The following is a 23,103-nucleotide window of genomic DNA, read 5'->3' on the forward strand; positions in this document are numbered from 1 at the left end:
CATTTTACACCTTCATCTCTCAAAGACTGGATATGATAGAGCAATTCTTTTACCAAATATGGATTCAGTAGCCTAGAATCTTTAAAGAATACCTAATATTTCTGATGGGCACACATTTTTTTTTCAAACCAATGTAATTAGAAATAAAAGTATGTATAACAAAACACACAAAAGAACAGGATTCTCAGGTATAAAAGTAATAGGCTTTGTCTTCATTTGTGTCTTAAACTTATCAGTCTGTCTCTGACTCTGTGCTTTCCACTATGGCTGTTTTTTGCCTTTTGATTTACCTTCACCTTTGTCTGGCTGGTAGTATCCTTTTACTGTACATGATCCTTGAACTCTGCTCACATCATCCCTATGCTGCATCTTTACTTACTTTCTGTCTGAACTGGTCCAGTCTCAGTAGCCTTTTCCTTCTTGGTCTCATGATCCTGCAAGATTGGGGTTTCCCTGTTTCATACCTGAGTATTCTGCTGATTTATAAGGAAGTTCAATGTTGTCAAAATGCAACATCCTGTGGCTTTGTTCATTTGCGATTTGAAGATCTCAGATCAAAATTGCCTCATTTATTTATCCTATAGGTTTATTCACTAGATGTTTCATTGTGGGGTGGCATTGTGTGCCTCACAGTAAGAAGACTGAAGTTCATATCCTGGGTACTCCCTATGTGGAGTTGGCATGTTTTCCCTGTGTCTCTGTATGTTTTCTCCTGGTATTTTGCTTTCCTCCCAAAGACATGCAAGTTAAATTGATTGGCATTGCTAATATGCCCTGTGTGTATGTGTGTCTTCAACAGTTTAACAGCAAAGTGTTCTATTCATGTGTATCTGCTTGGGTCGATTGCTGGCATAAGCTCCAGCTGCTTCATGACCCTGCCCTGGGTATTTGGTTGAGAAGATGGATGGATGAATATATTCATTGTTTTTTACCCTTGTACTCAGCAGGTTCACTGACATGTCTTTGATCTAGCAGGAGTTCAAGATCCTTCCATTTCTCCCATTTGTGGTTTGATTTTTACCTCTGTTTTGTTTTTTCACCCAATGTATTTATCCTATAGCTTCACTCACTGGCAGTTTTATTGTTTCTTGCCTACTTGCCTGTAGATTAACTGATTTAACGTTTGATTTAATCAGAATGCAGGATCATCCTGTTCTACTAACTCGGGGCTGAATCTTGCCAGATCTTGGTGACCAATGTGTTACCTGTCTGACGCATGATCATCTAATAAATGTATTCTTTTTTTTCACTGTTGTAGTCCTCAGTGACATGTAGGCTTATGAACATATAGCGTAGATGTTTTACACTTCCAAGTGTTCTTACACTTACCGTAGCATAATACTATCCGCTTTGGCGAGATCTGCACCCCTGTCTTTGTCAAGTCAGCTCCAGCTAAGGTCAGGTGTGTCACGTACGTCTGTCTTAAAGGTTTTAGGATTTAGAGAACTATCTTATGGGAATGGTAACATCTTTGTAGTTTAATATCCTCCGGTTTAATATCGGCGCTGACGCCACAGTCCAGACGGCAGGCGGCGCAAATCTATTCCTGCTGCGAGTACAGAACGACACGGGCCAGCAGCTGTTAGAGTAAAGCTGCAGATAATCAGTGGGAGAAGCGGTGAATCTAAACAAAAAATAAATAAAAAGCAGCACCCTCCTCCCCGCGGAATGAATCAAGGTGAAGACATGCATGCGCCGTAGGCCGTAAAGGGTCAACAGACAGCGGGGACAGGCGGCGATCGAGGCGGTGAGTGGTCTTTCGGAGTTCGTTGGGGAAGGCGGTGAGAAAAGGATAAAGTTGAAATATGTGTATGTGTGTGAGGAGATTAGTGTGAGAAGTAATAGCGAAAATAACTGGAAATTTTGGGACATCCAGGCGGGAGAGACGGAATAAAGAAAACAAAAAGAAAGTAAGATCGCGTGCTTCCCGCCGATCGCGATGTTCACGTAGCTGGCGAGCCGTCACACAGGGCCCCGCTGGACTCACCAACCCTTCTCCCTTCTTCTGTACGAAGTGTAAAAATCTGCTCGGTTCATCATTAACCTCACTCACTTGTGTGTCCGTATACCAATGGTATGTGAAACAGTGGTAGCTTTTCGTTTTTTTTATGTCACGCTGAAGGGAGAGGCAGGGCGCATATCCTCGTACTAATGCCACCGAGGGTGCGCTCAGCAGGCACACAGCCTGGCATCTTCTGTAACGCATCCTACTCACGATTTAGCCAACATAGATAAGAGGAAAGGTTAAGGATACATTGTCTCAAGTCGAATCTTCAACTTTAATTCGTCAATGGAGGCTGAATGATCGTTAGCCGAAAAGTCACTAAGAGTCATTTTGGCAAAGGAAACGTTTTGAGTGCAGGAGATCCAGGTTGGAGACAACCTTAGAAACTAGACCCACTAATAATGGCTATATGTGTCCGAATCAGTGTCGAATTCTGGCTCTTTTCCAACCTTGCACAGTCCTTTCAGCGTCACATTGGGTCCAACACATTGAAAATGAAGCTATACTAGTTTTTTGTTTTATTTATTTATTGAACACAGTAATATTCAGACTGCTGTGCTTTTATAGGTGGTACATGTAGAGGTTTTCATAAAATGATTCTGATCCAGGATCAGACATTCACTTTCTGCAGCTGGGGGCTCAAGCTTGTCCTTGAAACCAGGGCTGTGGAGTCAATACACAAAACCTACAATTCCAACTCTAACTCTTCAGTTTGTCATAAAACTGGCCCTGACTCCACAGTTTATAGTTTGATTTGTATATTTAAATTGTTAATTGAAAGCACATAACATACAAGATAAAAGCATTTCATGACTGACAACATTAATTATCACGCTACTTTTTAGCACACTAACCTTTTAAGTTTGGTTTTAAAGGCTGTAGAGGCTCTTGTGGCTTTTTTTTACATTATTTACGAAAGAAGTTGCAAACATGCACACAGTAACAAACATAAGACAAAACTTTACAAATTAAAACAAAGGCTATATTTTTATATAAAGGCTAAAAGGAAAAATAGTTTAATCCAGTTAGTACAGGAGTGGATTTGCCACCAGGTGGTTCTGGGTGTGCGCCCAGGGGCCCATGACAGCAAGGGGCCTTTTTACAAGACAAACTTGATGAAACCACGGGATATCCATGGGCCGGAATGATAAACAGAACAAACGCCGCCCAATGAAATGATTGAGTATTCCAGTGTTGAAATGAGCAGGAGGGACCCTCCCATTCCCTGTGGGGAGCTGAAACAATCAAGGATTGATGAAATCAAAACTGATTTAGGTGTCCATGCACTGCGGTTTTTTTAAAAGTATGTTAAACTTGCTGTTAAGGTGCTAAGTCACCAAGGGGTCTGAGGGGATCTTAATCTATCCTTGAATTGCTATATGTAAAACTGGAAATTTTAACATCGTGTTTTTCAATTTATATTTAGTCAGAGTCAGTACATTTTTTTTTACCTACTCTGGCTCCAGTAACCCAATTGCTTCTGACTCCACATCCCTGCTTGCAACATTCAGCCCTAATACAGGAACAAACCTCAGGGTGAGCAGCTTGTCCATCGCAGGGAACACCCAGGACTGGTGCTGCCGAAACTCACATTAACACTCGCAGAGAGAGCTTTGCTAAACAATGTGGCACTCTTCTGTCCTATTGTTAGGGGAAAAAAAAAATCATATATTGTTTTTAAAGTTTGAGTCTGTTTTTTAACATATTATTGTTCCATACATCTGTTTGTGCATGCAAAGTAATCTTCCACTACTGAAACAAGTTGGATTATAAGTCCTTTTATGAAGGTGGAAAGATTCAAGATTTATATTTTCTTATTTTTATCTTCAGTGAGTCCAGCTTGGTACCATGTACTTTTTAACCTGTAATGAAATTCTTGGCAGCAGAGAACAAGAGACCATTATCTTTGTCATGCTGTTGGTTAATGTTAGCAGTGAAGGTTTGGTTAACAGTTTAATAGAAATGTTGCAGGTTCAAATCCCGCTGCTAACACTGTGTGACCATGAGCAAGTCACTTCACCTGTTTGTTCTCCAATTGGAATAAACAAAAGAAATGTAACCAATTGGACCTCAAATATTGTAAGATGCTTTAAATAATGACATCTGCCTATTAATATTATTAATAATAATAATAAAAATAATAATATGTTATCATTCCAAGGCAAATTTTTAGTTTCTGTTTAGTTTTACTGTACAGACAGCAAACAGTCTTCAACTAACAGCTTCAACTATCAGCCATTTGCTGTGTTTATTCAGACTGGCCGTTTGCCTCTCCAAATTCCTTTTTCCTAATTTGTACAATCTTTGGCATCATTAAGGCTGGAACCCATTTTGTGAACAAGTGCTAGAAAATAGTAAGCATTTTTATAATAGTTTTGAAGGGAGCTAAAGAGGGCTGGTATCAGGAAGAACATATTTTTATGCTTGTTGCCTGTATAACTGCAAAACAAGTGGAACAAAGCAGACAGTTTTTATACAGTATGCCCACCCATCAATTTGGTTTTTGAGCTCTTAGGGTTTCAGGTGCCAGAGCCCACTTAGGCAGCATTGAGAAGAAAACAGAGAACAACAATATAAAATATTACACCCATGTAGTGTTCAACCTCACATTGGTTCCATTCCATCTGAACTAGGGTGGTACTGAGGTGTCACCCATTGCATGGCTGCACTCTATTCCTAATCTGGGATCCTGAGTTGGTTTGTCATGTGGCAGTGTGCTGTTTCAGTGCCTGCTTCTAACCTGTACCTGTAGTGTTCAACACTATTTGATTAGTGTTTATTTGATATCTTTTTGAGTGTTAATGCAGTTTAAATATCAGCACATGTGAAATAAACAATGATTTATTTTAATAATGAAACACACCAGCACGTTACATTGGTAGCATTTTAATACAACAATTGACAGCTGCCACATCCATGTTGTCTATAAAGCCCAAACAGTTCTTATTGCTTACAGGAATGTATTGCAAATGCAATTATTAAACAAAGTAGCTTCCATTAAAATAAATAATTAATTAAAAATGAAAAAAATGAGCTCTAAGGTCTTTAATAATGGTACACAAATGCATGTGTCATTAGCTGGTACTTGTTCATATAGCCCAGATCCTGCATTTCTCCTACAAACATATCTAACACCAAGATGCACTTCAACAACACCTCATTTTTCATTAAAACATTTCCACTATTTGCTCTTTGTATTTAAACCTGTGAAGAGTTACGTAGATTTTCAAAAACTTCTTCCACTGAGCTTCTGCTGGGATGACACCCACTGCACGCCCAACCTACCTGAAAAGGGGTCTCTTTTTGAACTGCCTTTCCCAAGGTCTCTTTCATTTTTTCCCTACAAGGGTTTTTTTTGGGAGTTTTTTCTTGCCTTCTTAGAGAGTCAAGGCTGGGGGCTGTCAAAAGGCAGTCCTGTTAAAACCCATTGCGGCACGTCTTGTGTGATTTTGGGCTATACAAAAATAAATTGTATTGTATTGTATTGTCAGGAGGTATTACTCTGAGCACTTTGTTCTTAAAGCTTAAGTGAACTTCATTTAAGTGCTCTTCCATACTTTCAACAACTGACAATATTACAGTGTTGGCTACATCACAGTCTTGCAATTTTACAATAATGGATGCGCAAATTTTTGTTTTCTGGTCTTTGGATATCAGGGTATTTTCAGATTCAACAAAACCATTTTGAGGCAACTTAGATGTGCTGGCTTGTGGGGGATCACTCAGAACACTAAGTCTGGTTGAGGTCTGAGCAGGACAGCATCACTACATGACACAACATTTGTTAAATGTTTCTTAAAACCTAAAAAGTACTTTGAATTGTAAGGAACATCCATCTTGTGCACAGCTCAAATTGAATCTGCTTTCCTGTATACAAACCATGCAAAAACTTAAGATGGTGAACTAATGACCATACTGTCCCATGCATTCCTCTGCAAATATAACACCTGTACATCATGCAAGAATTTTGCTCCCAGATGCTTCACCACCTAGCTTTCTTTGCTAATGCCAGCGTCACTGTTCAAAATGGCTATATGCATAAAGGTGTACATGCTACTGAGTGTTTCTCAAAGACAGTCAAAAAGGTGCTCCCATGACATGGGATCAGTTTTTCTATCCAGATTGATGTAGAAGCTGATTACGTCCTGTTTTGTCTTTCCTCAAACGAGTAGGTATGGCTGTTTGCATCCCTCCCTCTGAAGATGTTCCTCCGAGCTTCACTACACTGAGGAAAAAAAAAGGGACAAACAGAAATAGTAGTGTTACAATGCTAATGGCTGACAGGTAAACTGATGTAGGCTCATCAACTGCTTCTTACATTGTGGAACATCATGAGATGATCCATGGCATCACATGCACTCATTTTTGTTGTTTTCTTATGTGCAGCAGGCTGGTGTGACAGGATATGTAGTAAGACCAGAACCGATGACATATCAAAATCCCGTTCTGTAAGCAACAACATGATTGATTATAATTGATCAAAAATATTGAAGATTTAAGAATTTGGTTGGTGTGTCCTTCCACATTTGCTGGCCCCTAGCAGAGTTTAACAGATGATTTATATGGGGTGCAGATTTTTTGTTTTGTTTTGTTTTAAAAGATGTGGGACACTTCTCCAGTATATTGGCAGTCCTTTCAGGACCAGACAGTGTGCTAAAATCTTGTAATATCCAAAGCAAACATAGCGTAAGAAAAATGAATCCTTTATGCAACCTGAGACAAAGTAGATCATTTAACTTTGTGTATTGTCATTCAGCACTGCATCACTTTTACTGTGTACTTACGAGCCCTTTAGTGTCCAAGAATCTTAGGAAAACAGACAGAACAGTGCTCAAAGTCTCAGGATTATGGATGAGATGTTGTTTGTACTGCATCTTTTGCAGAATGATCTCCCTGTGAGTTGTGTGGCTCATTAAAGATATTGCTTCCTCACAGGCTCTGTCTTGTAGTTGGTTGTTCAGATTGTTCATTGTCTGTGTAAGCACTGGGCCTCCAGCGCCTTCAGGCTTTGAAGACTGCAACTGAATACCAGGACCCATCTTTTGCTCAACAGTTTTTAAATGCCAAGCCAAAAAAACGTTCCCACTTCTAGTGTCATAGTAATGCACCTGACACCCATGGAAACAGACAAAAAACATTTCATATGTTGGAGGAAATATGTTCATCAGTACACTAAACTAATAGTATATCAAAATGGCCACACACTCTTTTTCTTCTGGAGATAGTTGGGGTTCTACCACCAGCCTGAGTTGCAGTAAGAATTCTACATTTTTACATTAGGAAGCAGAAAAATACTAACAACTGTGAACTTGGCCCGGACACAGACAGGCGGACATGTTGTTCTCAAACCACCACACGTTTATTTACAATATTTACAATTAATATAATGGTCACAAAGACCCAGTTCAATGGTCACTCAGACCTAATCACGTGCACAAACCCCAATACACAGTCCTGGCCACAATGCCTTGTCTTCGGGCCGCCTCCACAGCTCCTCTTGCCTCGTCCTCCTTCCATCCGACTCTCGCCTCGAATGAATGGAGACGGCCCCTTTTATAGAGGACCCGGATGAGCACCTGGTGTTCCCGGCAATCTTCTTCTGGCCACGCCCCAGTGTGGCGGAAGTGCCGGCTGTCCTCCCGGCTGCTTTCCGGGCGCCGTCATAAATCTTCCCCCCAGCACTTCCTGGTGTGGCGGAAGTGCTGGGGTAACAGGTCCCCAAGGCACTGGGGTGCCTCCTGGCTGTGACCACGGGCCCCTACAGGGAAAGGCTTCCATGCCCTTGACCCGTGGCCCCCAAAGCAACCCGGAAGGCAAACCCCACGTGATCCAGGCAGGGCTCTGACCCTCTTCCGGTCCCTCCTGGCGTCCCGGCCGGGTCATGGCCCCTGACCTCCCTGACACAACTTAAAAAAAGTCATCACAACAACTATATCATTGAAACATATGCTTATCTACAAGGGTTCTCAGATCTTTTTCTATTTACTTTATATATTAAGTAATTAAAACCTCTGAAATATTTAAGAAAACAAAATCTTACGTATCATTTCTTGGACAGTGGATGTCTGAGGGCTGGTAAAAAATGATATGCAAGGCATACTTTTCTTTTGTTAATTAATGAGGGATTGTTCTACAAAAAAAAAACTAAAATTAAAAAGTAAAAACAAAAGTAGAATAGCCATAAGTCTGATTAATAAAAATCATAAAATGAGGTGTTATACTAAAGCATGCTGATCTGAACTCCCATAATCACTAACAAAAAATGAATTAATTCATTCAAGTTCACTGAAAGAGTGATCTACATGTATTTAGTGTTAGATGGTGCTGCATTAGTAAATCCTGCTCCTCAGCCTCAGTCATATGAGCTACAAGGATGTTGACCATTTTGTCGCCTTTTGCGGACACAGATTGTTCCAATTTCATCATACTCCTTACTACAGTCTCACCTCCCGATTTTTGAAATAAAATACTCCTTATCAATTAAAGAAAAAAGAAAAAAAACACACTATATCAAAACATGTTTTGAAAGTAAGTACATAAAACATAATTTGGATATGAGCATCAGTAGGCTTTGCGCCCCAGGAACCAAGTTACCCAAACTATTCTATAACATTTCAGTAATTATTTACTGCTGTGATGCTGATCTTTCCTATCATAAAGTAGACAATTATGATAGCAATTGACAAGAAGAATTCATAATTAATTGCAGAAGTACGATATTTGAGGGTTCACCTAGGGTGTGTCTTGCATGATTTGGCTCATAAACTAATCAGCACATCACCATCTCATAACAGGTTTAAGTTTCGAGTTTGGTATTTTTCCGTCCAGCAGTTTTGGCTCTAGACCGTCCTCAAGAAATTGTTACTCACAGGCACACACCCACACTCAGACAGATACACACTCATCATTGAGATATCAGTGTTTTCAGCATCAGGGGACCCTAAAATGTCAAGATTCGGCGAAACCCAAAGATAGAAATTTTTGGCAAGTCTAAAGCTTTCACTCTGCTCCCATAGATGATAAGTTATGGTGGGGGAGGGCACAAAGCAATAAATACCGTACTTATATTCAGTTAAGATCATCATAAAATCTTAAATATCTTAGAATTATGTTTTTTTTTTTCCTAACACTTATAAATGGTGCAAAACTACCTTTAGTGATTGCACAATACAAAAATATTTCCATGGCAATATGAGTGAACAGATGTTAGCTATTTGCACTTCAACATCTCTTTCACTGAGGACCAGATTAGCTGAGCACCTCACCTGTTGTCCTTCTGAAGTATCCAAAACATCATGCGTTGCTTGTGGAGGACATAATATCAACGTGACTCTTGCGACTTGATATTGAGAGTGTATCTGTGATGAATGATGCACAGGAATAGGATGGAGCTGGGGCAACAAAAAAAAAATGAAAATGAAGCTATGTCATCACTTTGTTCTGCATTAAAAAGTAGCCCAAACATTAAGAAAAACTAAACAACTTGCTAAATATTCAGGTAGAAAATCATTTACAGTATAATCTACTGTATAAGAAAAAGTGCTATACCACTCAGTATCAGTATAGTATTTAAAGGCAAAAAGCCAAAGGCTAACAAGATCAGCACAGTACTGCATAAATGGAAGTTCTGTATATTAAGGTAACAATAGAACAGAGGTCCTCAATCACGGTCCTGGAGGGCCGCAGTGGGTGCAGGTTTTTGCTCCATCCCAATTGTTTAATCAGAAGCACTTATTGCTCAAGTAACACTTCTGCTTCATTTTAGTTGTCTTGCTCGTTAAGATTTTGAACCCTTATTGCTTATTTTAGTCTTATTCTTGGTTTTTAATTGCTCCTAATTAGCAATAACATGAAAATGACAAAAGAGACCAGCATGTCTCCATTTAGCTTGATACCTTTTCCACCTCTGTGTGTTTATCATGCACTATTGGGTTTAATTAAACACTTGGAAGGAAAGTGAAGAGAAAAAAAGTGAAGGACTGAGAATTACTCCTCCATTTTAGCCTTCAAATCATTTGGATGATATCCTTAGAAAGGGGAAGAAAATCGAGGATATGAGAATTACCTGACATAGCAGAGTTAAAGCACTAACAAGCTATTAAATGAAATTATTGTCCTTGGTGTTCACACAATCTTCAAAGGCAGCCTCATCAACCTCTGTTCCTGCCTCATCTGACATTTTAACTGTCTTGTCCAGAGGAATAGTAAACGTTTTCTTACTGATGAAAAGACAATTTAAAAAAAGTTAAACCAAAAGGTACAGTTTCAAGCTATAACTTTCTGTTGATATACTAAGTCATTATTCTCATTCTCACCAATAGAGATGAATTCATCAAAGTAGGCTCCCAGATTTTGATATATCTCATATTTCATAATCATTTGAATTACTTTAAATTTTGACTTTAAAAGTGAAACAATTCACAATTCAAGAGAGTTTATTCGTCACACATGCAGTTGTACAGGTGCAATGTGCAGTGAAATGAAAAAAGCTAGCCTACTCCAAGATTGTGCAAAACAAAGCAAACACATACTAGAAAAAAATAAAATTAAGAAGATAATAACATTACTAAATTAAATACAATTAACTAGATTAAATTAGATGAAAATTAAGTTATAATTTGAAATATGAAACAGTAAAAAATGTGTAAAGTGACTGTGCAGCAAGTTAAAGTGAGTGTACAAAATGAGTTTTGGGTTTGAATGCTTGTTGGCATGTCAGATTTTATGACCCAAATGGCCTAAGGGTAAAAGCTCATCTTGAGTCTCTCAGTCTTTGCCATTAGGCAGTACAGCCACCTGCCTACGTTGAGCAGGCTGAACAATCTGTTGGTGAAGTGTTTTAAGTCCATAACTATCTCAATTGCCCTGATCCTATAGCGCTTGGCATAGATATCCTGCAGAGAGGACAGGGCTAACCTTAAGATGTGCTTTGCTGAAATATTAAATACAGAAATAAACGTTAACATTTTTGCATTTATGTCCTGGTCTACCAACATGAGACTCATGTAAATGATCTGTCTCACCCACACTCAGTCTACACATCCAGTCTTCAACATATAAAAAGCATGTAATTGTACTTTTATATCATCGATTTATCTCTGGTCCCAAATTCCTGCATTTGAGAGCAAGGGACTACACTCAGCTAGCCGTGGGTCATGGGTCAAAGTATGTGTTAGGTGCTGGTTGAAGCCAGGTGATTAGACTGAGCAATATTTCTCAGCCTTTATGATGCTGGGACCAACTTTGACCATTTTTAGTTCACTGATAACACACTGGCAGCTGCATGGGGATGCATGGATGGGGGATTGGTGAAACAATGAGGTTTACTAATACTTTTATGTTACATTAAATTAAAATAAAAACTCTATAATAATCACTGGAGTTAATGGTGCATTTGTACATTTGGATTATTTCTTTTAGACCCCCATCCTTGGTCAAAGATGTCTCTCCAGAGTGCTTTTAAAAGTTGGCAATCATGTCATTCAGACTCAACTGTAATATGTTCTTTAGAACTGCAGTAAACAAGAAGGTAACTTTACCGTTATTGAGACTTACCCAACTAAAGTACTCTTTACCCGAAGTTGTAACATGGCTTCTGATGCCAATATAATGTTAATTATGCTTTTCATTCTTACCAAAACCTCACCTCATACATAATGCATGTAAACTATAATCGTGATGTTAGAAATTTACTGAACAGAACATATTTGAACAGGTTCCAATCTTTAGGTGTTTTGTTTATTTAAACTATGCGTGCCAGCTAATGTTAGCACTCTCAAGCTCAGACCTGTGATAAATTAATTATGTTAAGATCTTCAGTTAAGTAAAAGTTCAGTAATTAAGTTAATTTTAGCACTTAATTAGTTAAAATAACAAAAACAAAAATGAAATTAGTTGTACCTGGCATTCTTCGATCAGTAAATGCAACAAGAATGAAGTCCCATGACAGAGAGAAAATGGTGTATGCCCACGACCCTGATCAGGGTAAAGTGAGTCCAAAAATGACTGGCTGACTAACAAAGAATTGTGTATGTTTTTAAAAGTTGTCAGTCCTTTCATTATGACTTTAATATAATATACATTTTAGAAATGCATTGGCTCCAGCAGACCCCCGTGACCCTGTGTTAGGGAATAGCGGGTTAGACAATGGATGGATAGATGGATGTATACAAGAAACTGTAACATGGTTTCTGTACCACCAGTAATGTTAATCATACCTGTCATTCCTAAGAAAACCTCACCTTATATATAACAAAGAAAATGCATGTGATATGCAGATAATGTTATAAACTTACTAAATGAAGCTAATTTACATATTTAATTTGTTGTTGAAGTCCAAAATGCTTGCCAGCGTGTATTAATGTTATCATTATTATGAATTTGCTCATTAAGGAGGTTTGAGTAGTATTACAGTTATGAAAAGTTAATTTAAACACTGAAATGGCTATAACACTAACAAAACTAAAGTTAGTTTGCCTGGTATTCCTTGGTTGCCAACTTTGATAGAAAACAATAGACTGGATACTTCTCAGAAAAACAGTGTTATTCCAGAAACTTCTTAGACCAGCACGAAAAGATCCCAGATGTGGAATTAACACTCTATGGTGATAAATGTTTAACTCCAAGATATGCAACTCCATTCAACTAATTTTCACACTGACTGATGTTACATATTTGGTTTTCAACACTATAACCTAAACACTCTAACTCTGAAATCAGTAACACCAAAATGTTAACACTGCCAAATTTGGTGTGCAGGGTGCCAGTCCATCATAATAATTGTTATGGACTACATGAAATTAAAACAATTTTCATAATGTATCATTGGTTATAAAACTCCTAATACATTAGTATTAATTTAAAGACAGCAATATTCTTGTTGCTCCCTATTGTAAAACAAGTCAGAACAAATTGACTACTAGCCTTCACTTAATAAAGAGTCATAAAATAGATGGGCAAATGGATGCCCCAGCTTACTTGCTTGACCTCCATCTTGTCTTCTGCCGTTGGCCTGTCACAGATGTTGTGTTTGTAGACTGAGGGGTTTCAGGGGTTTTGGTGGCTATGCCTATCTCAGCTAGAATAGGGCACAAGGCAGAACAAACTCTGGATAGGGGGCGCAGATAATAATATTAAATCTATTAGTATTAAATTTCTACTGAAATAAATACTTTTCAATGTGTATTTTTCATTGTATACATTTTACATTATTGTGGATTGCCACAATTAATATAAACAAATATTTTTTTAAAAGACAGGTGGAAAAATGTAGCCAAAATTAGTATTTATTTCCTAGCCTCACCACTATCCAAAGAATTTCAAAAAAATTCCCTGTAGTTTTGTTTGGGCATTAGGCCTACGTAAAAATATTGATTTTCCAATTAATCTTTATTTTTCATTTAAACGATTCAATATTGATTCTTAAACTCTCGAGATTGATTTTGTGAATTGCTCAATTACTATATGTAGACTTTTGCTTCTCTTCTTTTTTGGCGTCTGATCCAGTAAATTTACTACTTTGCATAAAATGGCGTGTCCTCCTTAACTGAAGTCAGCTCCTTCAATGCTTAAATCATATGTGTGGACTTACTATGGATTGAAACAGTGCGTTGGTAAAAAAAAACTGGATTAAAAGCTAAGCCTTATGTAAGCTGTGCAACCCAAAAGTTAAGTATTGTTGTAACTAGGACTGGGCTATACGGAAAGAATATCTTATCAGAATAATTTTTTTATCAGTCAATATCAATATATATTACAACATAAATCAAGTCATTATTTCTGTCAAGTTTAAAGTGAGATGTGAAGATATCATAAGGTTAATTTTGGTTAACATATTTATTTTCTGTCGGAAGCTGAACGTGACAAATGTACTGTAGAACATTATACAACTGTATTTCAAATAAATAAAACAGGTATATAAAATAATCTAAAATCTTAATTCTGATCAGTCAAAAGCTTTCAAGTTTTACAGGAGAACACATGAAATTTTTTTGGACAACTCCAAATAAATATAATAAAATCTTAATTCTAAAATAGTAAAATCTGTATATATCCTCAGTACAAATTCAAACAGCTTTCAACTGCAAATGAAGGAGAACATAGACCAAACTGACATATTCACTTAATTGTGGTCGGCTTATGCTGCAAGGCAAAAAAAGAAAGGCATGAGAAATCCCCATTAGTGCAGCACTTACTTGGGTATGGAACTATATAGTCTTGCATTGTGCATGCCCTAAAGGATAGCAATGTTTTCAGTTGGTACAAAAGATTAGTGGTAGTCTTTGTGGCAACATGCATTTCACACAATTTATAGTGGAACCTACTCTGCTTCTTGTCAGACATTAAATAGCCAAAATACAGTATCTCCACACTACATGCTCTGACCCTTCTTTTCAACAATGTCCTCATTTTTTGAGCCTTTGGCTGTGTCTGTTGGAGTGTCTTCTTCAGTAACGCTGATTTTTTTTCCAAGTTTTCATTAACGTTTTCTGTTGTCTTTTTCTCTTTTATATCAGTCCCACCCTTGACACACTGGTGAGCTGGGCTGCTGTAGCCCAATTACTAGCATGTGTGCTGCTGCTACTATGGAAGATAAAAATTTATATATTATCATAAATAGGATATATTAGCATAAATAGCCATAAAAGTAATTAACAGCTTCTGAAGTGTTAGATTTAGCATAAATTAGAATGTCAAGCAAATAAGATATGTCAATGAAATAGTTAAATAAAAAACATTAGTCATACTGCATTATTTTTAAGTTTGAAGCAGAATTACCAATTTGGGAAAGGAAGGACAGAATAGAAAGAGAATGACGCACAGAAACAATCGAGGACAGAAGAACATGTACACCTGTTGTTCAAAAGTTAGGAAGATGAGGAACGATATCAATGACATAATATAGAAAAATGGTCCTGGTAGGCACGTGTTAAGCCAGCTGGAATAGTGAATCAGCAGAAACAGCAAAAGGCATTGCTACTAACAAGGTCAAGATGATGTAATGCATGAAAACTAAAATTAGTATATTCAGGTACTAGTATAAATAAATATAGAAAAATATGTATGCATTAACTTTAGTGCAAAAATTACTGTGAGTCAGGCATGCCAAGCAAATGATTAAATAAAGGCACATGCCATTTTTCTTTTTAATTAAAGCTTAGCTTTGGGCACTAAATAAACTAGCTTGAAGGCCAAGGAAGGGGAAGTGATAAGAGAAAGCCCATAAATGGAAGAGAGGGAACGTCTGTACCAGCCTTGGCCAATAAAAAAATAAGCAAAACAGAAACTAAAGATGGACAATAGACAGTAAAAATACTGGAGGCCAGCTGCAGGGGGAAGTCAAGAGATAATAATGATTCCCATGAGAACTCGAGGTATCGGCCGGACAGGTGCAGATGGGAGTCAGAGAAAAACAGCAAATGAGCTAATATGAGCGAGGTCGGCGTGATAAGAAATTACTATATAAGTTTTGAGTTCTGAACTATTCGGGGCTCAATCTGATTTGGCCGAATTGGGTTGAGTCTGTGTTATTGTTTTATTGCAATAAAGCTATAAACTCTGTTTGCCTATCCTGAGTCCTAATAGCCTTCATTTCAGGTAAAAGCCTTGTGGTGACAATTTTTCGCCACAACACTACTCCTAGGCCCAGTGCTGTGTGCGTCAACCAAACGTGACATGGCTGTAACTCTGTTTCAGCCACATGACTGGTTTAGCATGCTGCTATTCTCATGATCATTGGTTTTTCATGTTGCCTGTCAAAACATGGGTGGAATGAGTTCTATACTTCTTTTGAGGAAAAGTTATTTTGTGATAATTATCTTTATCATTTTATTGACCAGCCCTAGTTGTAACATAACATATTTGTCAAATCATTTATTCCGATGTCACCAATAAACAATCTCAGTCGACATCCAAATAAGTAGAACCTAAATCTACACTGGAGACGATGTTTATGTCCAAGCTTCCATTTAATTCACCTGAAGGCAAAAAAATGACAGAATCTATAGAAGTTTTTACCTTTAAAAGTAAGAGGCCCTACTTCATTGTTGAAAATGAGGGCTTTCGAAAAATGATACAGGTTTAGGATCTGCAGTAGGCTATACCATTCAGAAAGCAGATGAGTAATGTTAATTTGGCCAAGGCTTTATGAAGCTCTTAAAGCATCGCCATATTTCTCAGGTCAGTGGAGAGATAGCCCTAACTTGCAACATGAGGACATCCAGGACAGCAGATTCCTACATAACAATCATGTCACTACATTAAATACAGTACAACTGGGTACCTGTTGCAGATAAGAGTGTTACACGACAGGCACACTGGGAGTAACCTTGCTGCCTGTATGGCTGGCTGTTGCTCCCAAAACCTTTCTAACATCTCCATCGCGGAACAGCATCAATCATAGGTTTATGTTTTGGCATGTTGCTAATTGTACTGCTACTGTGGAAAAAGTTCTCAACATGCCTCACCCGGGTGAGCAAGTGGGCAGTTGTTGGAATTCAGAGGAGCCTGCGATACCAAAGTGAGTGTGTGCGCAAAGCAGCTGACGTGCAATAGCTCCATAAACTGGGCTGCATCATTGTCAGTCACAATGGCTGGTTCTTTGTCTTTTATGTTCTGTTCATTCATTGCCACTTTCAACAAGCATTAGCTCTAGATCCTTGTTTTAAAACACTTACTTTTTGTGTGAGGAGGAACTGTGAGGACACATCTTCAAGATGAACTACTACACAGGAGCAACTGAAGATATATGTAATTGTAGAATTATACAAAGACACTAGTCTTCCCGCTGTATCTTTAATCTTGATTAATTCACAATTATTTTAAATGTCCAAGAGGGAAATAAATTTGGCAAACGGTTTAGTAACTTTTTAGTTGAAGGGTGTCTACAATGAGATTCATAAAACATGAATATTAATTATTAATATTCTCTGTGCATTGTTAAGTAATCTCTAAAAAGCTGGCACTTCAAATATATCAGTGCTTGCTACAGTAACTGAATCAAGACAAAATCGAAATCAAATTGAATCGGGGCATTGTAAATTAAAATCAAACCAAATCGGGACATCAGTGCTGATACCCAGCCATAGTGGACATCCTTAAGGTACGCCTGTTCCTCCTGTATGAATGTTATAGAAGTACTCTTGTATGAATATTAGGCTATTTAATGACACAAATAAACCAACTAACTTAATTTTCGGTGGGCATTTTCTGTAATGAACAGCAAGGTTGTCGAGTTACCCAAAAATAAGAATGAAATATTCATGTTAAATAAGTATCTATTTGAATATACTAGTTTGTATGGTAAAAATTCTGAGTACTGCATTTATGGTTATACTATATATTTTATTCATTTTAATATTACCAGTATTTTTACTTTTTTGTTTATGGTGTTACATCATGATTGACACAGGTCAAAACTGCAACTTTCAAATTAACTTGACACTGTAACACAAAATGGTGCTATACCAGCGCTTAACCCAACACACAGACACTGACAACACAAAAGCACCAAGGATTGTTTAATTATTTTCTTCTTGTACAGTGCTACTCAAGCACCCCAGCCACAATAAACATGCAATTAAATAACCAATACACTTAAATCTCTCCTCCACACCTCCCAACAAGCTCTATCACACTCCTTCCGACTCTGGCTTTCTTACTGGGTCTCCAGCATTCCTTTATATAGTCTTTGACCTGGAAGTACTTCTGTCCTTCTGTCCACATGACTTGCCAGCACTTCCGTGGTCAGATGGGGAACTTGTTTTTTCTTCAGCCTGGAAGCACTTTGGGCCTTCTGACCCTGTGACTTTGGAGTACCACTACTAGTAAACACTCCCCAGTCTCCCTGTGGCGTCCCCTGGTAGCACCCACGGTACCCAGTAGGGCTGTGAAGCTGAACTCTAGATCCCAGGGTGCCCTGCGGGAATATGGGGCATCTAGCATCCCAGAGATGCATGTTTAGCTAGAATAAAAGGACAAAAAACAAGCCAAAAGGGACTGAGCCAAAAGACTGATTAGCTACAGTAAATGTAATAAACCAAAATACAGAAATCATGTTTGCAAATTCCTTACTCCCTAAAATTATTTTAAGCTAGCTTTAAAATAACAAAAAGAACATATCTTCGACACATCCAAAAAACTTGGACGCTAGCTGAAGCTTGCCAACATCTTCAATAACGTCATACATCATGCTTTAGCAACAGGATATCAACACTAATAGCAGCCATTCAAAAATGCACTATCAAAATCAAAGTACAAAATGGAGGCACAGAAACATCACAAAATGAAAGATAAATGTAAGTCAAAATAAACTTAAAAGAAAAAATATCTCAAAAATGAAATCTACATTAAACAAACCCCTTAAAGTATAAGAAAGTGCTGATTCAGATACTGATAGCTATTCATTACTTTACATTAATAACTCAGAAAGATGGTGTATTGTTCTGCTTTGTGCTTCTCTTGAAAAACTGACTTAATAAGTTAACAATTAAGGATTTGGTTGAAAATAAGCGCACATGCATATATGAATACAAATGTGGACAGTGCACTTACTCTGTGTGACATTAAACATTACAAATTATTTAAAGATTATATATTTGTAGTTGGTTTGACATTTGCATTGTGTGCAGTATTATAGGCTAAACACAATGCTGTGACGCATTTTAATAATAAATTCATGCTTCACATACCCTGCTTTTTGGGTCATAATGAAAATAAAACTTTGAGGGAGGCTTAGTTTTTGCTCTTTTTTAGCACTTTTTGTAGAAAGTTAATGTTTAATGTTTGTGAAAACTGGGGTCTCAAAAGGGCAGCATGAGTTTTCCCAGATTTGTGTCTGGTGCTGCATCTTGCACTGTCCTGCATTGCTGCCAGGGTTGTCTGTAAATGAATAGCTAGAAAATTGCTGTTTTCAAATTGTTCTTTTAGGATTGCACAAAATAGTCATTGTTTTAATCATGGTTTCAAATGCAGAATCATAGCATTGTTTTTTTTAATCAAAATTACCCAAGTGAGAGATTCTTACAGTAAATCTGTCAAGCAGATTCTAAATAAGGCAACTTTCTACTAATCAGCGATTGGAAGTGGCCACAAAAATCACAATCAATGCAGCCCTGCTTTTCACACATTGCTTTGTAAAGCTGTGAAAGACACCTGAACCACATCCCTCACTGGCTGTAACATTAATGTAAAGTCTGATTTAGGCTTCTGGCCCCATGAAACTTAAACCTATATCTGTTTCAGCTTCACAACTGATAGTGGATCTTAGACAGCATTTTTGCTTTATCAAGTTGTCTCATCTTTCCTCAGAAACTTTAATACCGCAGGATATGTCTGTCTGTTTATGTTTGTGTTTGCTTTTATCAGTTGCCGTGCCTCTCTTTCCCTCTTGTTGTCTATTACATTTACTGCAACTTTTCCCATCCACTATTAATTCCCAATTCGTTTCCTGCATACTGCCCAACCAAAACCTCTTTTTTTTGTTACATTACACCACTGCTAGCACGGTGTTAGTAAAGAACTTAGCTGCCCATTGAACATGTGCTGTGTAGGCTTGTGTGTAACAATTCATTTCCAGTTAGACAAGTGAGTTTCCCTCACTGTTTTTTATAGTTGTCACAACTGTACACTTCAACAACATGTACAATAAGTCCCTTATCTTTTCCAGGAAGCATCATCAGCTTGAGAAGTGGAAACCAAATAAAACACACAGAGTTGTCATATGTCTGTTTAGGAATGATTCCAGTTACAATTTACAAAGTGAATATCAGGATGCCTCCAAAGGCAGATTTCCTGTGCTTTTCCTGTTTCTATTTTGTTATCTTCGTGGAATAACTACTGTGGAAACTAACACTATGTAACAAACTTTCAGAAATGTCTTTATCAATTCCCGCTGGCATAGGTATCTGGCCCTACTCCATTTAATATAGGCCTCAGGAGTTGGGTGTTTTTTTATATATATATTTTGTCTGTGTTTTGTAAGTATATTTCTGATGCCTAGACTGTAATACTGTAGATGCGTGATGAAGGGATTCTCATGACTGTTATTCCAATGCCAGATCTGAATGCTTTCATTATGATAAGCAGATGGATACACTGTCTCTTTCAGACTTATTTGTTATGTAATATTTATGGTGCTGCCTACAAATCCTTCCCTCTTATTACTTTAATTTGATATTAAAATCAGTTCCTCACTCTGCATAGCCTACCTCCCATGGCTTTTTATTTTTTTACTTTATTTTAAAATAGTTTTAATAGTTTAATTATGACAACTTTCTAGTGTAATTTAGAAAGAGGATAAAGATTCCATACCTAAACAACAAAGAAATGAAGTATTGAATACAATGAATCATTTTTAGTGAAGGGAAGAAACAGAAACATAATGAAACACAAGGATATAACAGATACGTAAGATACCAGTTTTACTCCCAGTGTGTGATTATTATTGTTTTTTCTCATTTTCTACAGATAAGGGAATAAGAAACTTTGCTGCAGTCCTTTCAGAAGTCACCATGGATAAAAAAACAGAATACGTTAGTATATCATTGTCAGTTTTGGGATGACCTTTCTATGATTTTTTTTATCAGTATAGCACAATCTTTTCCTTTGAGTGTCTTTTTTAAGTTTTTTCTTATCTACATGTCTCGTAACCATTTTAGAATGTTCTTAAGAAGAAAATTAAGGAACAGCACCTTGGGATCACGGCAGGTGGTGATTCTAGGTCAATGTTATCATTGGCCTTGGATTGTGAAAGCCTTTGCACGAGTGATGAGCAGCTAACATCACACCCAGAAACATATAACAACAGCATGAGCTTTTGGGGAGACACCCCTATCATCACAGTCACAGAAGATTCCGTTTTTTCTGATCCTCTAGAACAGGTAAAATATTTGGTTAACAATGTGCACGTGGTTTTAATGAGCTTAAGTGAGACTGTGAGTGTGTCATGTGGCAACAGCTACCATCAAGAGGCATGCAATAATATGATTTAAAGCTCGCTTCATCTGCTTATTTCCAGTTGTATGATGTACAAGTAAGGACTGATAAGAGACAAAGTGAACTTAATATGGAAAGGTTCTGCTTTCAAAAGAATGCATTAAAAATGCATAACAGCTAGGCAAGTTAGTAGCCCATGCCAAACAGAGACAAGAAAGAGAGAAATGCGGAAATGTATTACTGGCTGTAGGTAGTGTATGAGTCTACTCTAGAGGGCCTTCTTCTCTTTGCATGATGTCATTAAATGCACTACCAAACAATATTATTTAGATAATAGCCAAAGACAGTCAAAAATAGAAGGCTGGTACTCCATAATGTATGTTTTTATGTTATGAAAAATGTCTGTAGCTTCAACATAAAAAATTAATTCTAGTGGTATGATACACAAATCTGTTAGGCTTACTATTATAAATAATTAGTTTCAAAATAAAATTCAAGCTAAAGTTTATAGATATTTTCAGTTCAAAGGATATATCATCTGGAATTCTCTGTATTAAACAATACAAATGCATGTACTTGTGTTATTACACCCTGTGATAGATTTCTTTTACACCTCAGTCTTGTATACTGTTACCAGTGATCAGAAAGCAATAACTAATAAATCACTAACAACAACAATAACACTGGCAAATTCTGTAAGAATATTGTGGGTACTGTCACTTTGAATATTGTGGGAGCTGTCAGCAATATAACTACAATCCACACTCTTCATGGAAAATCTAAAAGCTCCGGATTCTACTCTGAAGGCCATGCACATGTTTTTCTTTGATAACGAAAAATGTGATTTTGTTCCATGTCAAACAGTTCTTTCTCTAAAATACATAGTCCTTTCTTTATCAATTGATTTTCTATACAGACTTGAATTTTGCTGAAATTACTCAACAGGCAAACACCCATAACATTTGTAGTTTCCTTTTAAAAGGCACACATATAAAAATAAGTCCTTATATTTTCTGTAGTTCTTTGGCTACTGTTTAAATACTGTATATGTACAAAATTTGTCTCCATTTCAGTCAAACCTCCAATTTGGCAGGTAAAACTGACATTACCCATTTACAAGTTGTCACCAATACCGACATTGTTCTGGTTAGGCTGGAACAAAGCCAATACCATTAGCAAAGTCATCACCAAAAAAAGTCAAAGATACCAGAGCTTGATATGCAACCCAAATCTTCAGGCAGTGTTTTTACTTCCTAAAAAGATTTGTTGCTGACTAACACCATGAAAGTTTGCTGCAATAACCACAATCTTGGATGCTAGGAATAATGAAAGACCAACTTTATATAGGTTTTCATCAAGCCTTTCACTCTTGGATTGTGTTTTTTGTACATATTTTTGCACACATGCAAGTAATGTCTAGATAAGTCTATGGCTGTCACATCTGTACCGTCCTTTCCTGAGGAAAATATTTCCTGGAAAATTAAAATTTCCCTTGATTGTCTGATAGAGTAGTTTTCTTAACCTGTGGTGAAGTAAGCTAAGTTGCCAGTTTAATAAAATATTGCACTAATAAGTCACAGTGTCTTTTTTTCCTTTCTTGTTACGAACATAAATCACTTTTGATAAATACATCCCTAACAGTTTAATGGGTGTTACAGGAGCAATCTTAAAGATGAAACAATTAAGTAAAGTTACAGCAAAATTTTTTTTATTGCACACTGCAAATCTGAGGTTGCTTATAAAACACCGCATCCACAACTTACAATTGTACAGTTGTATTTTCTGAATAGCCTGCGTGAAACAGCATACCTTGACAAAGATTTGGTTGTGTTGCTGTCTGAACAAGGAGCTATAATGTAATTTAAATTCCTAGCAACAGATCGATATAAGATAAATATTGACAGCCCTTACTGAAAGTACATTAATAATTGGACATTAATTTTAATGGCATGAATTTCAAAAGCATTAAATGTGGCATGAGAAATAGTTATGGATTTTCATTACTTATATAATTTTGTGGCAGAAGAAAATTTTGCAGCAGCTATCCTCCTCTAAATGATTTATTTCCAGGAAATACTGATAATCTTGAAGGAAATTTAGCTTCTTGTGCTATGCATGGAGATAGGCTGAGTCATACATGTTTGCAGTCCACTATATCAGCTTTT

The 23,103-nt window shown here is 37.2% G+C and overlaps 1 protein-coding gene across 4 annotated transcripts in view; it reads left to right on the forward strand.

The window, feature by feature from the left end:
* Nucleotides 1–1,539: 1,539 nt before the first annotated feature.
* The window catches only part of LOC120514455 (ankyrin repeat domain-containing protein SOWAHD), a 57,202-nt gene continuing 35,638 nt past the window's right edge, over nt 1,540–23,103 (forward strand). For all 4 annotated transcript variants that reach the window (XM_039734846.1, XM_039734847.1, XM_039734848.1 and 1 more), the window contains exons 1-3: nt 1,540–1,747; nt 20,471–20,535; nt 20,662–20,883. In XM_039734846.1, coding sequence (XP_039590780.1) covers nt 20,515–20,535; nt 20,662–20,883 — 243 coding nt within the window. In that variant the 5' untranslated portion in view covers nt 1,540–1,747; nt 20,471–20,514. The remainder of the gene's footprint in view (nt 1,748–20,470; nt 20,536–20,661; nt 20,884–23,103) is intronic.

Source organism: Polypterus senegalus, chromosome 14 (genome assembly GCF_016835505.1).
Source record: "Polypterus senegalus isolate Bchr_013 chromosome 14, ASM1683550v1, whole genome shotgun sequence".
Classification (NCBI taxonomy): Eukaryota; Metazoa; Chordata; class Cladistia; order Polypteriformes; family Polypteridae; genus Polypterus; species Polypterus senegalus.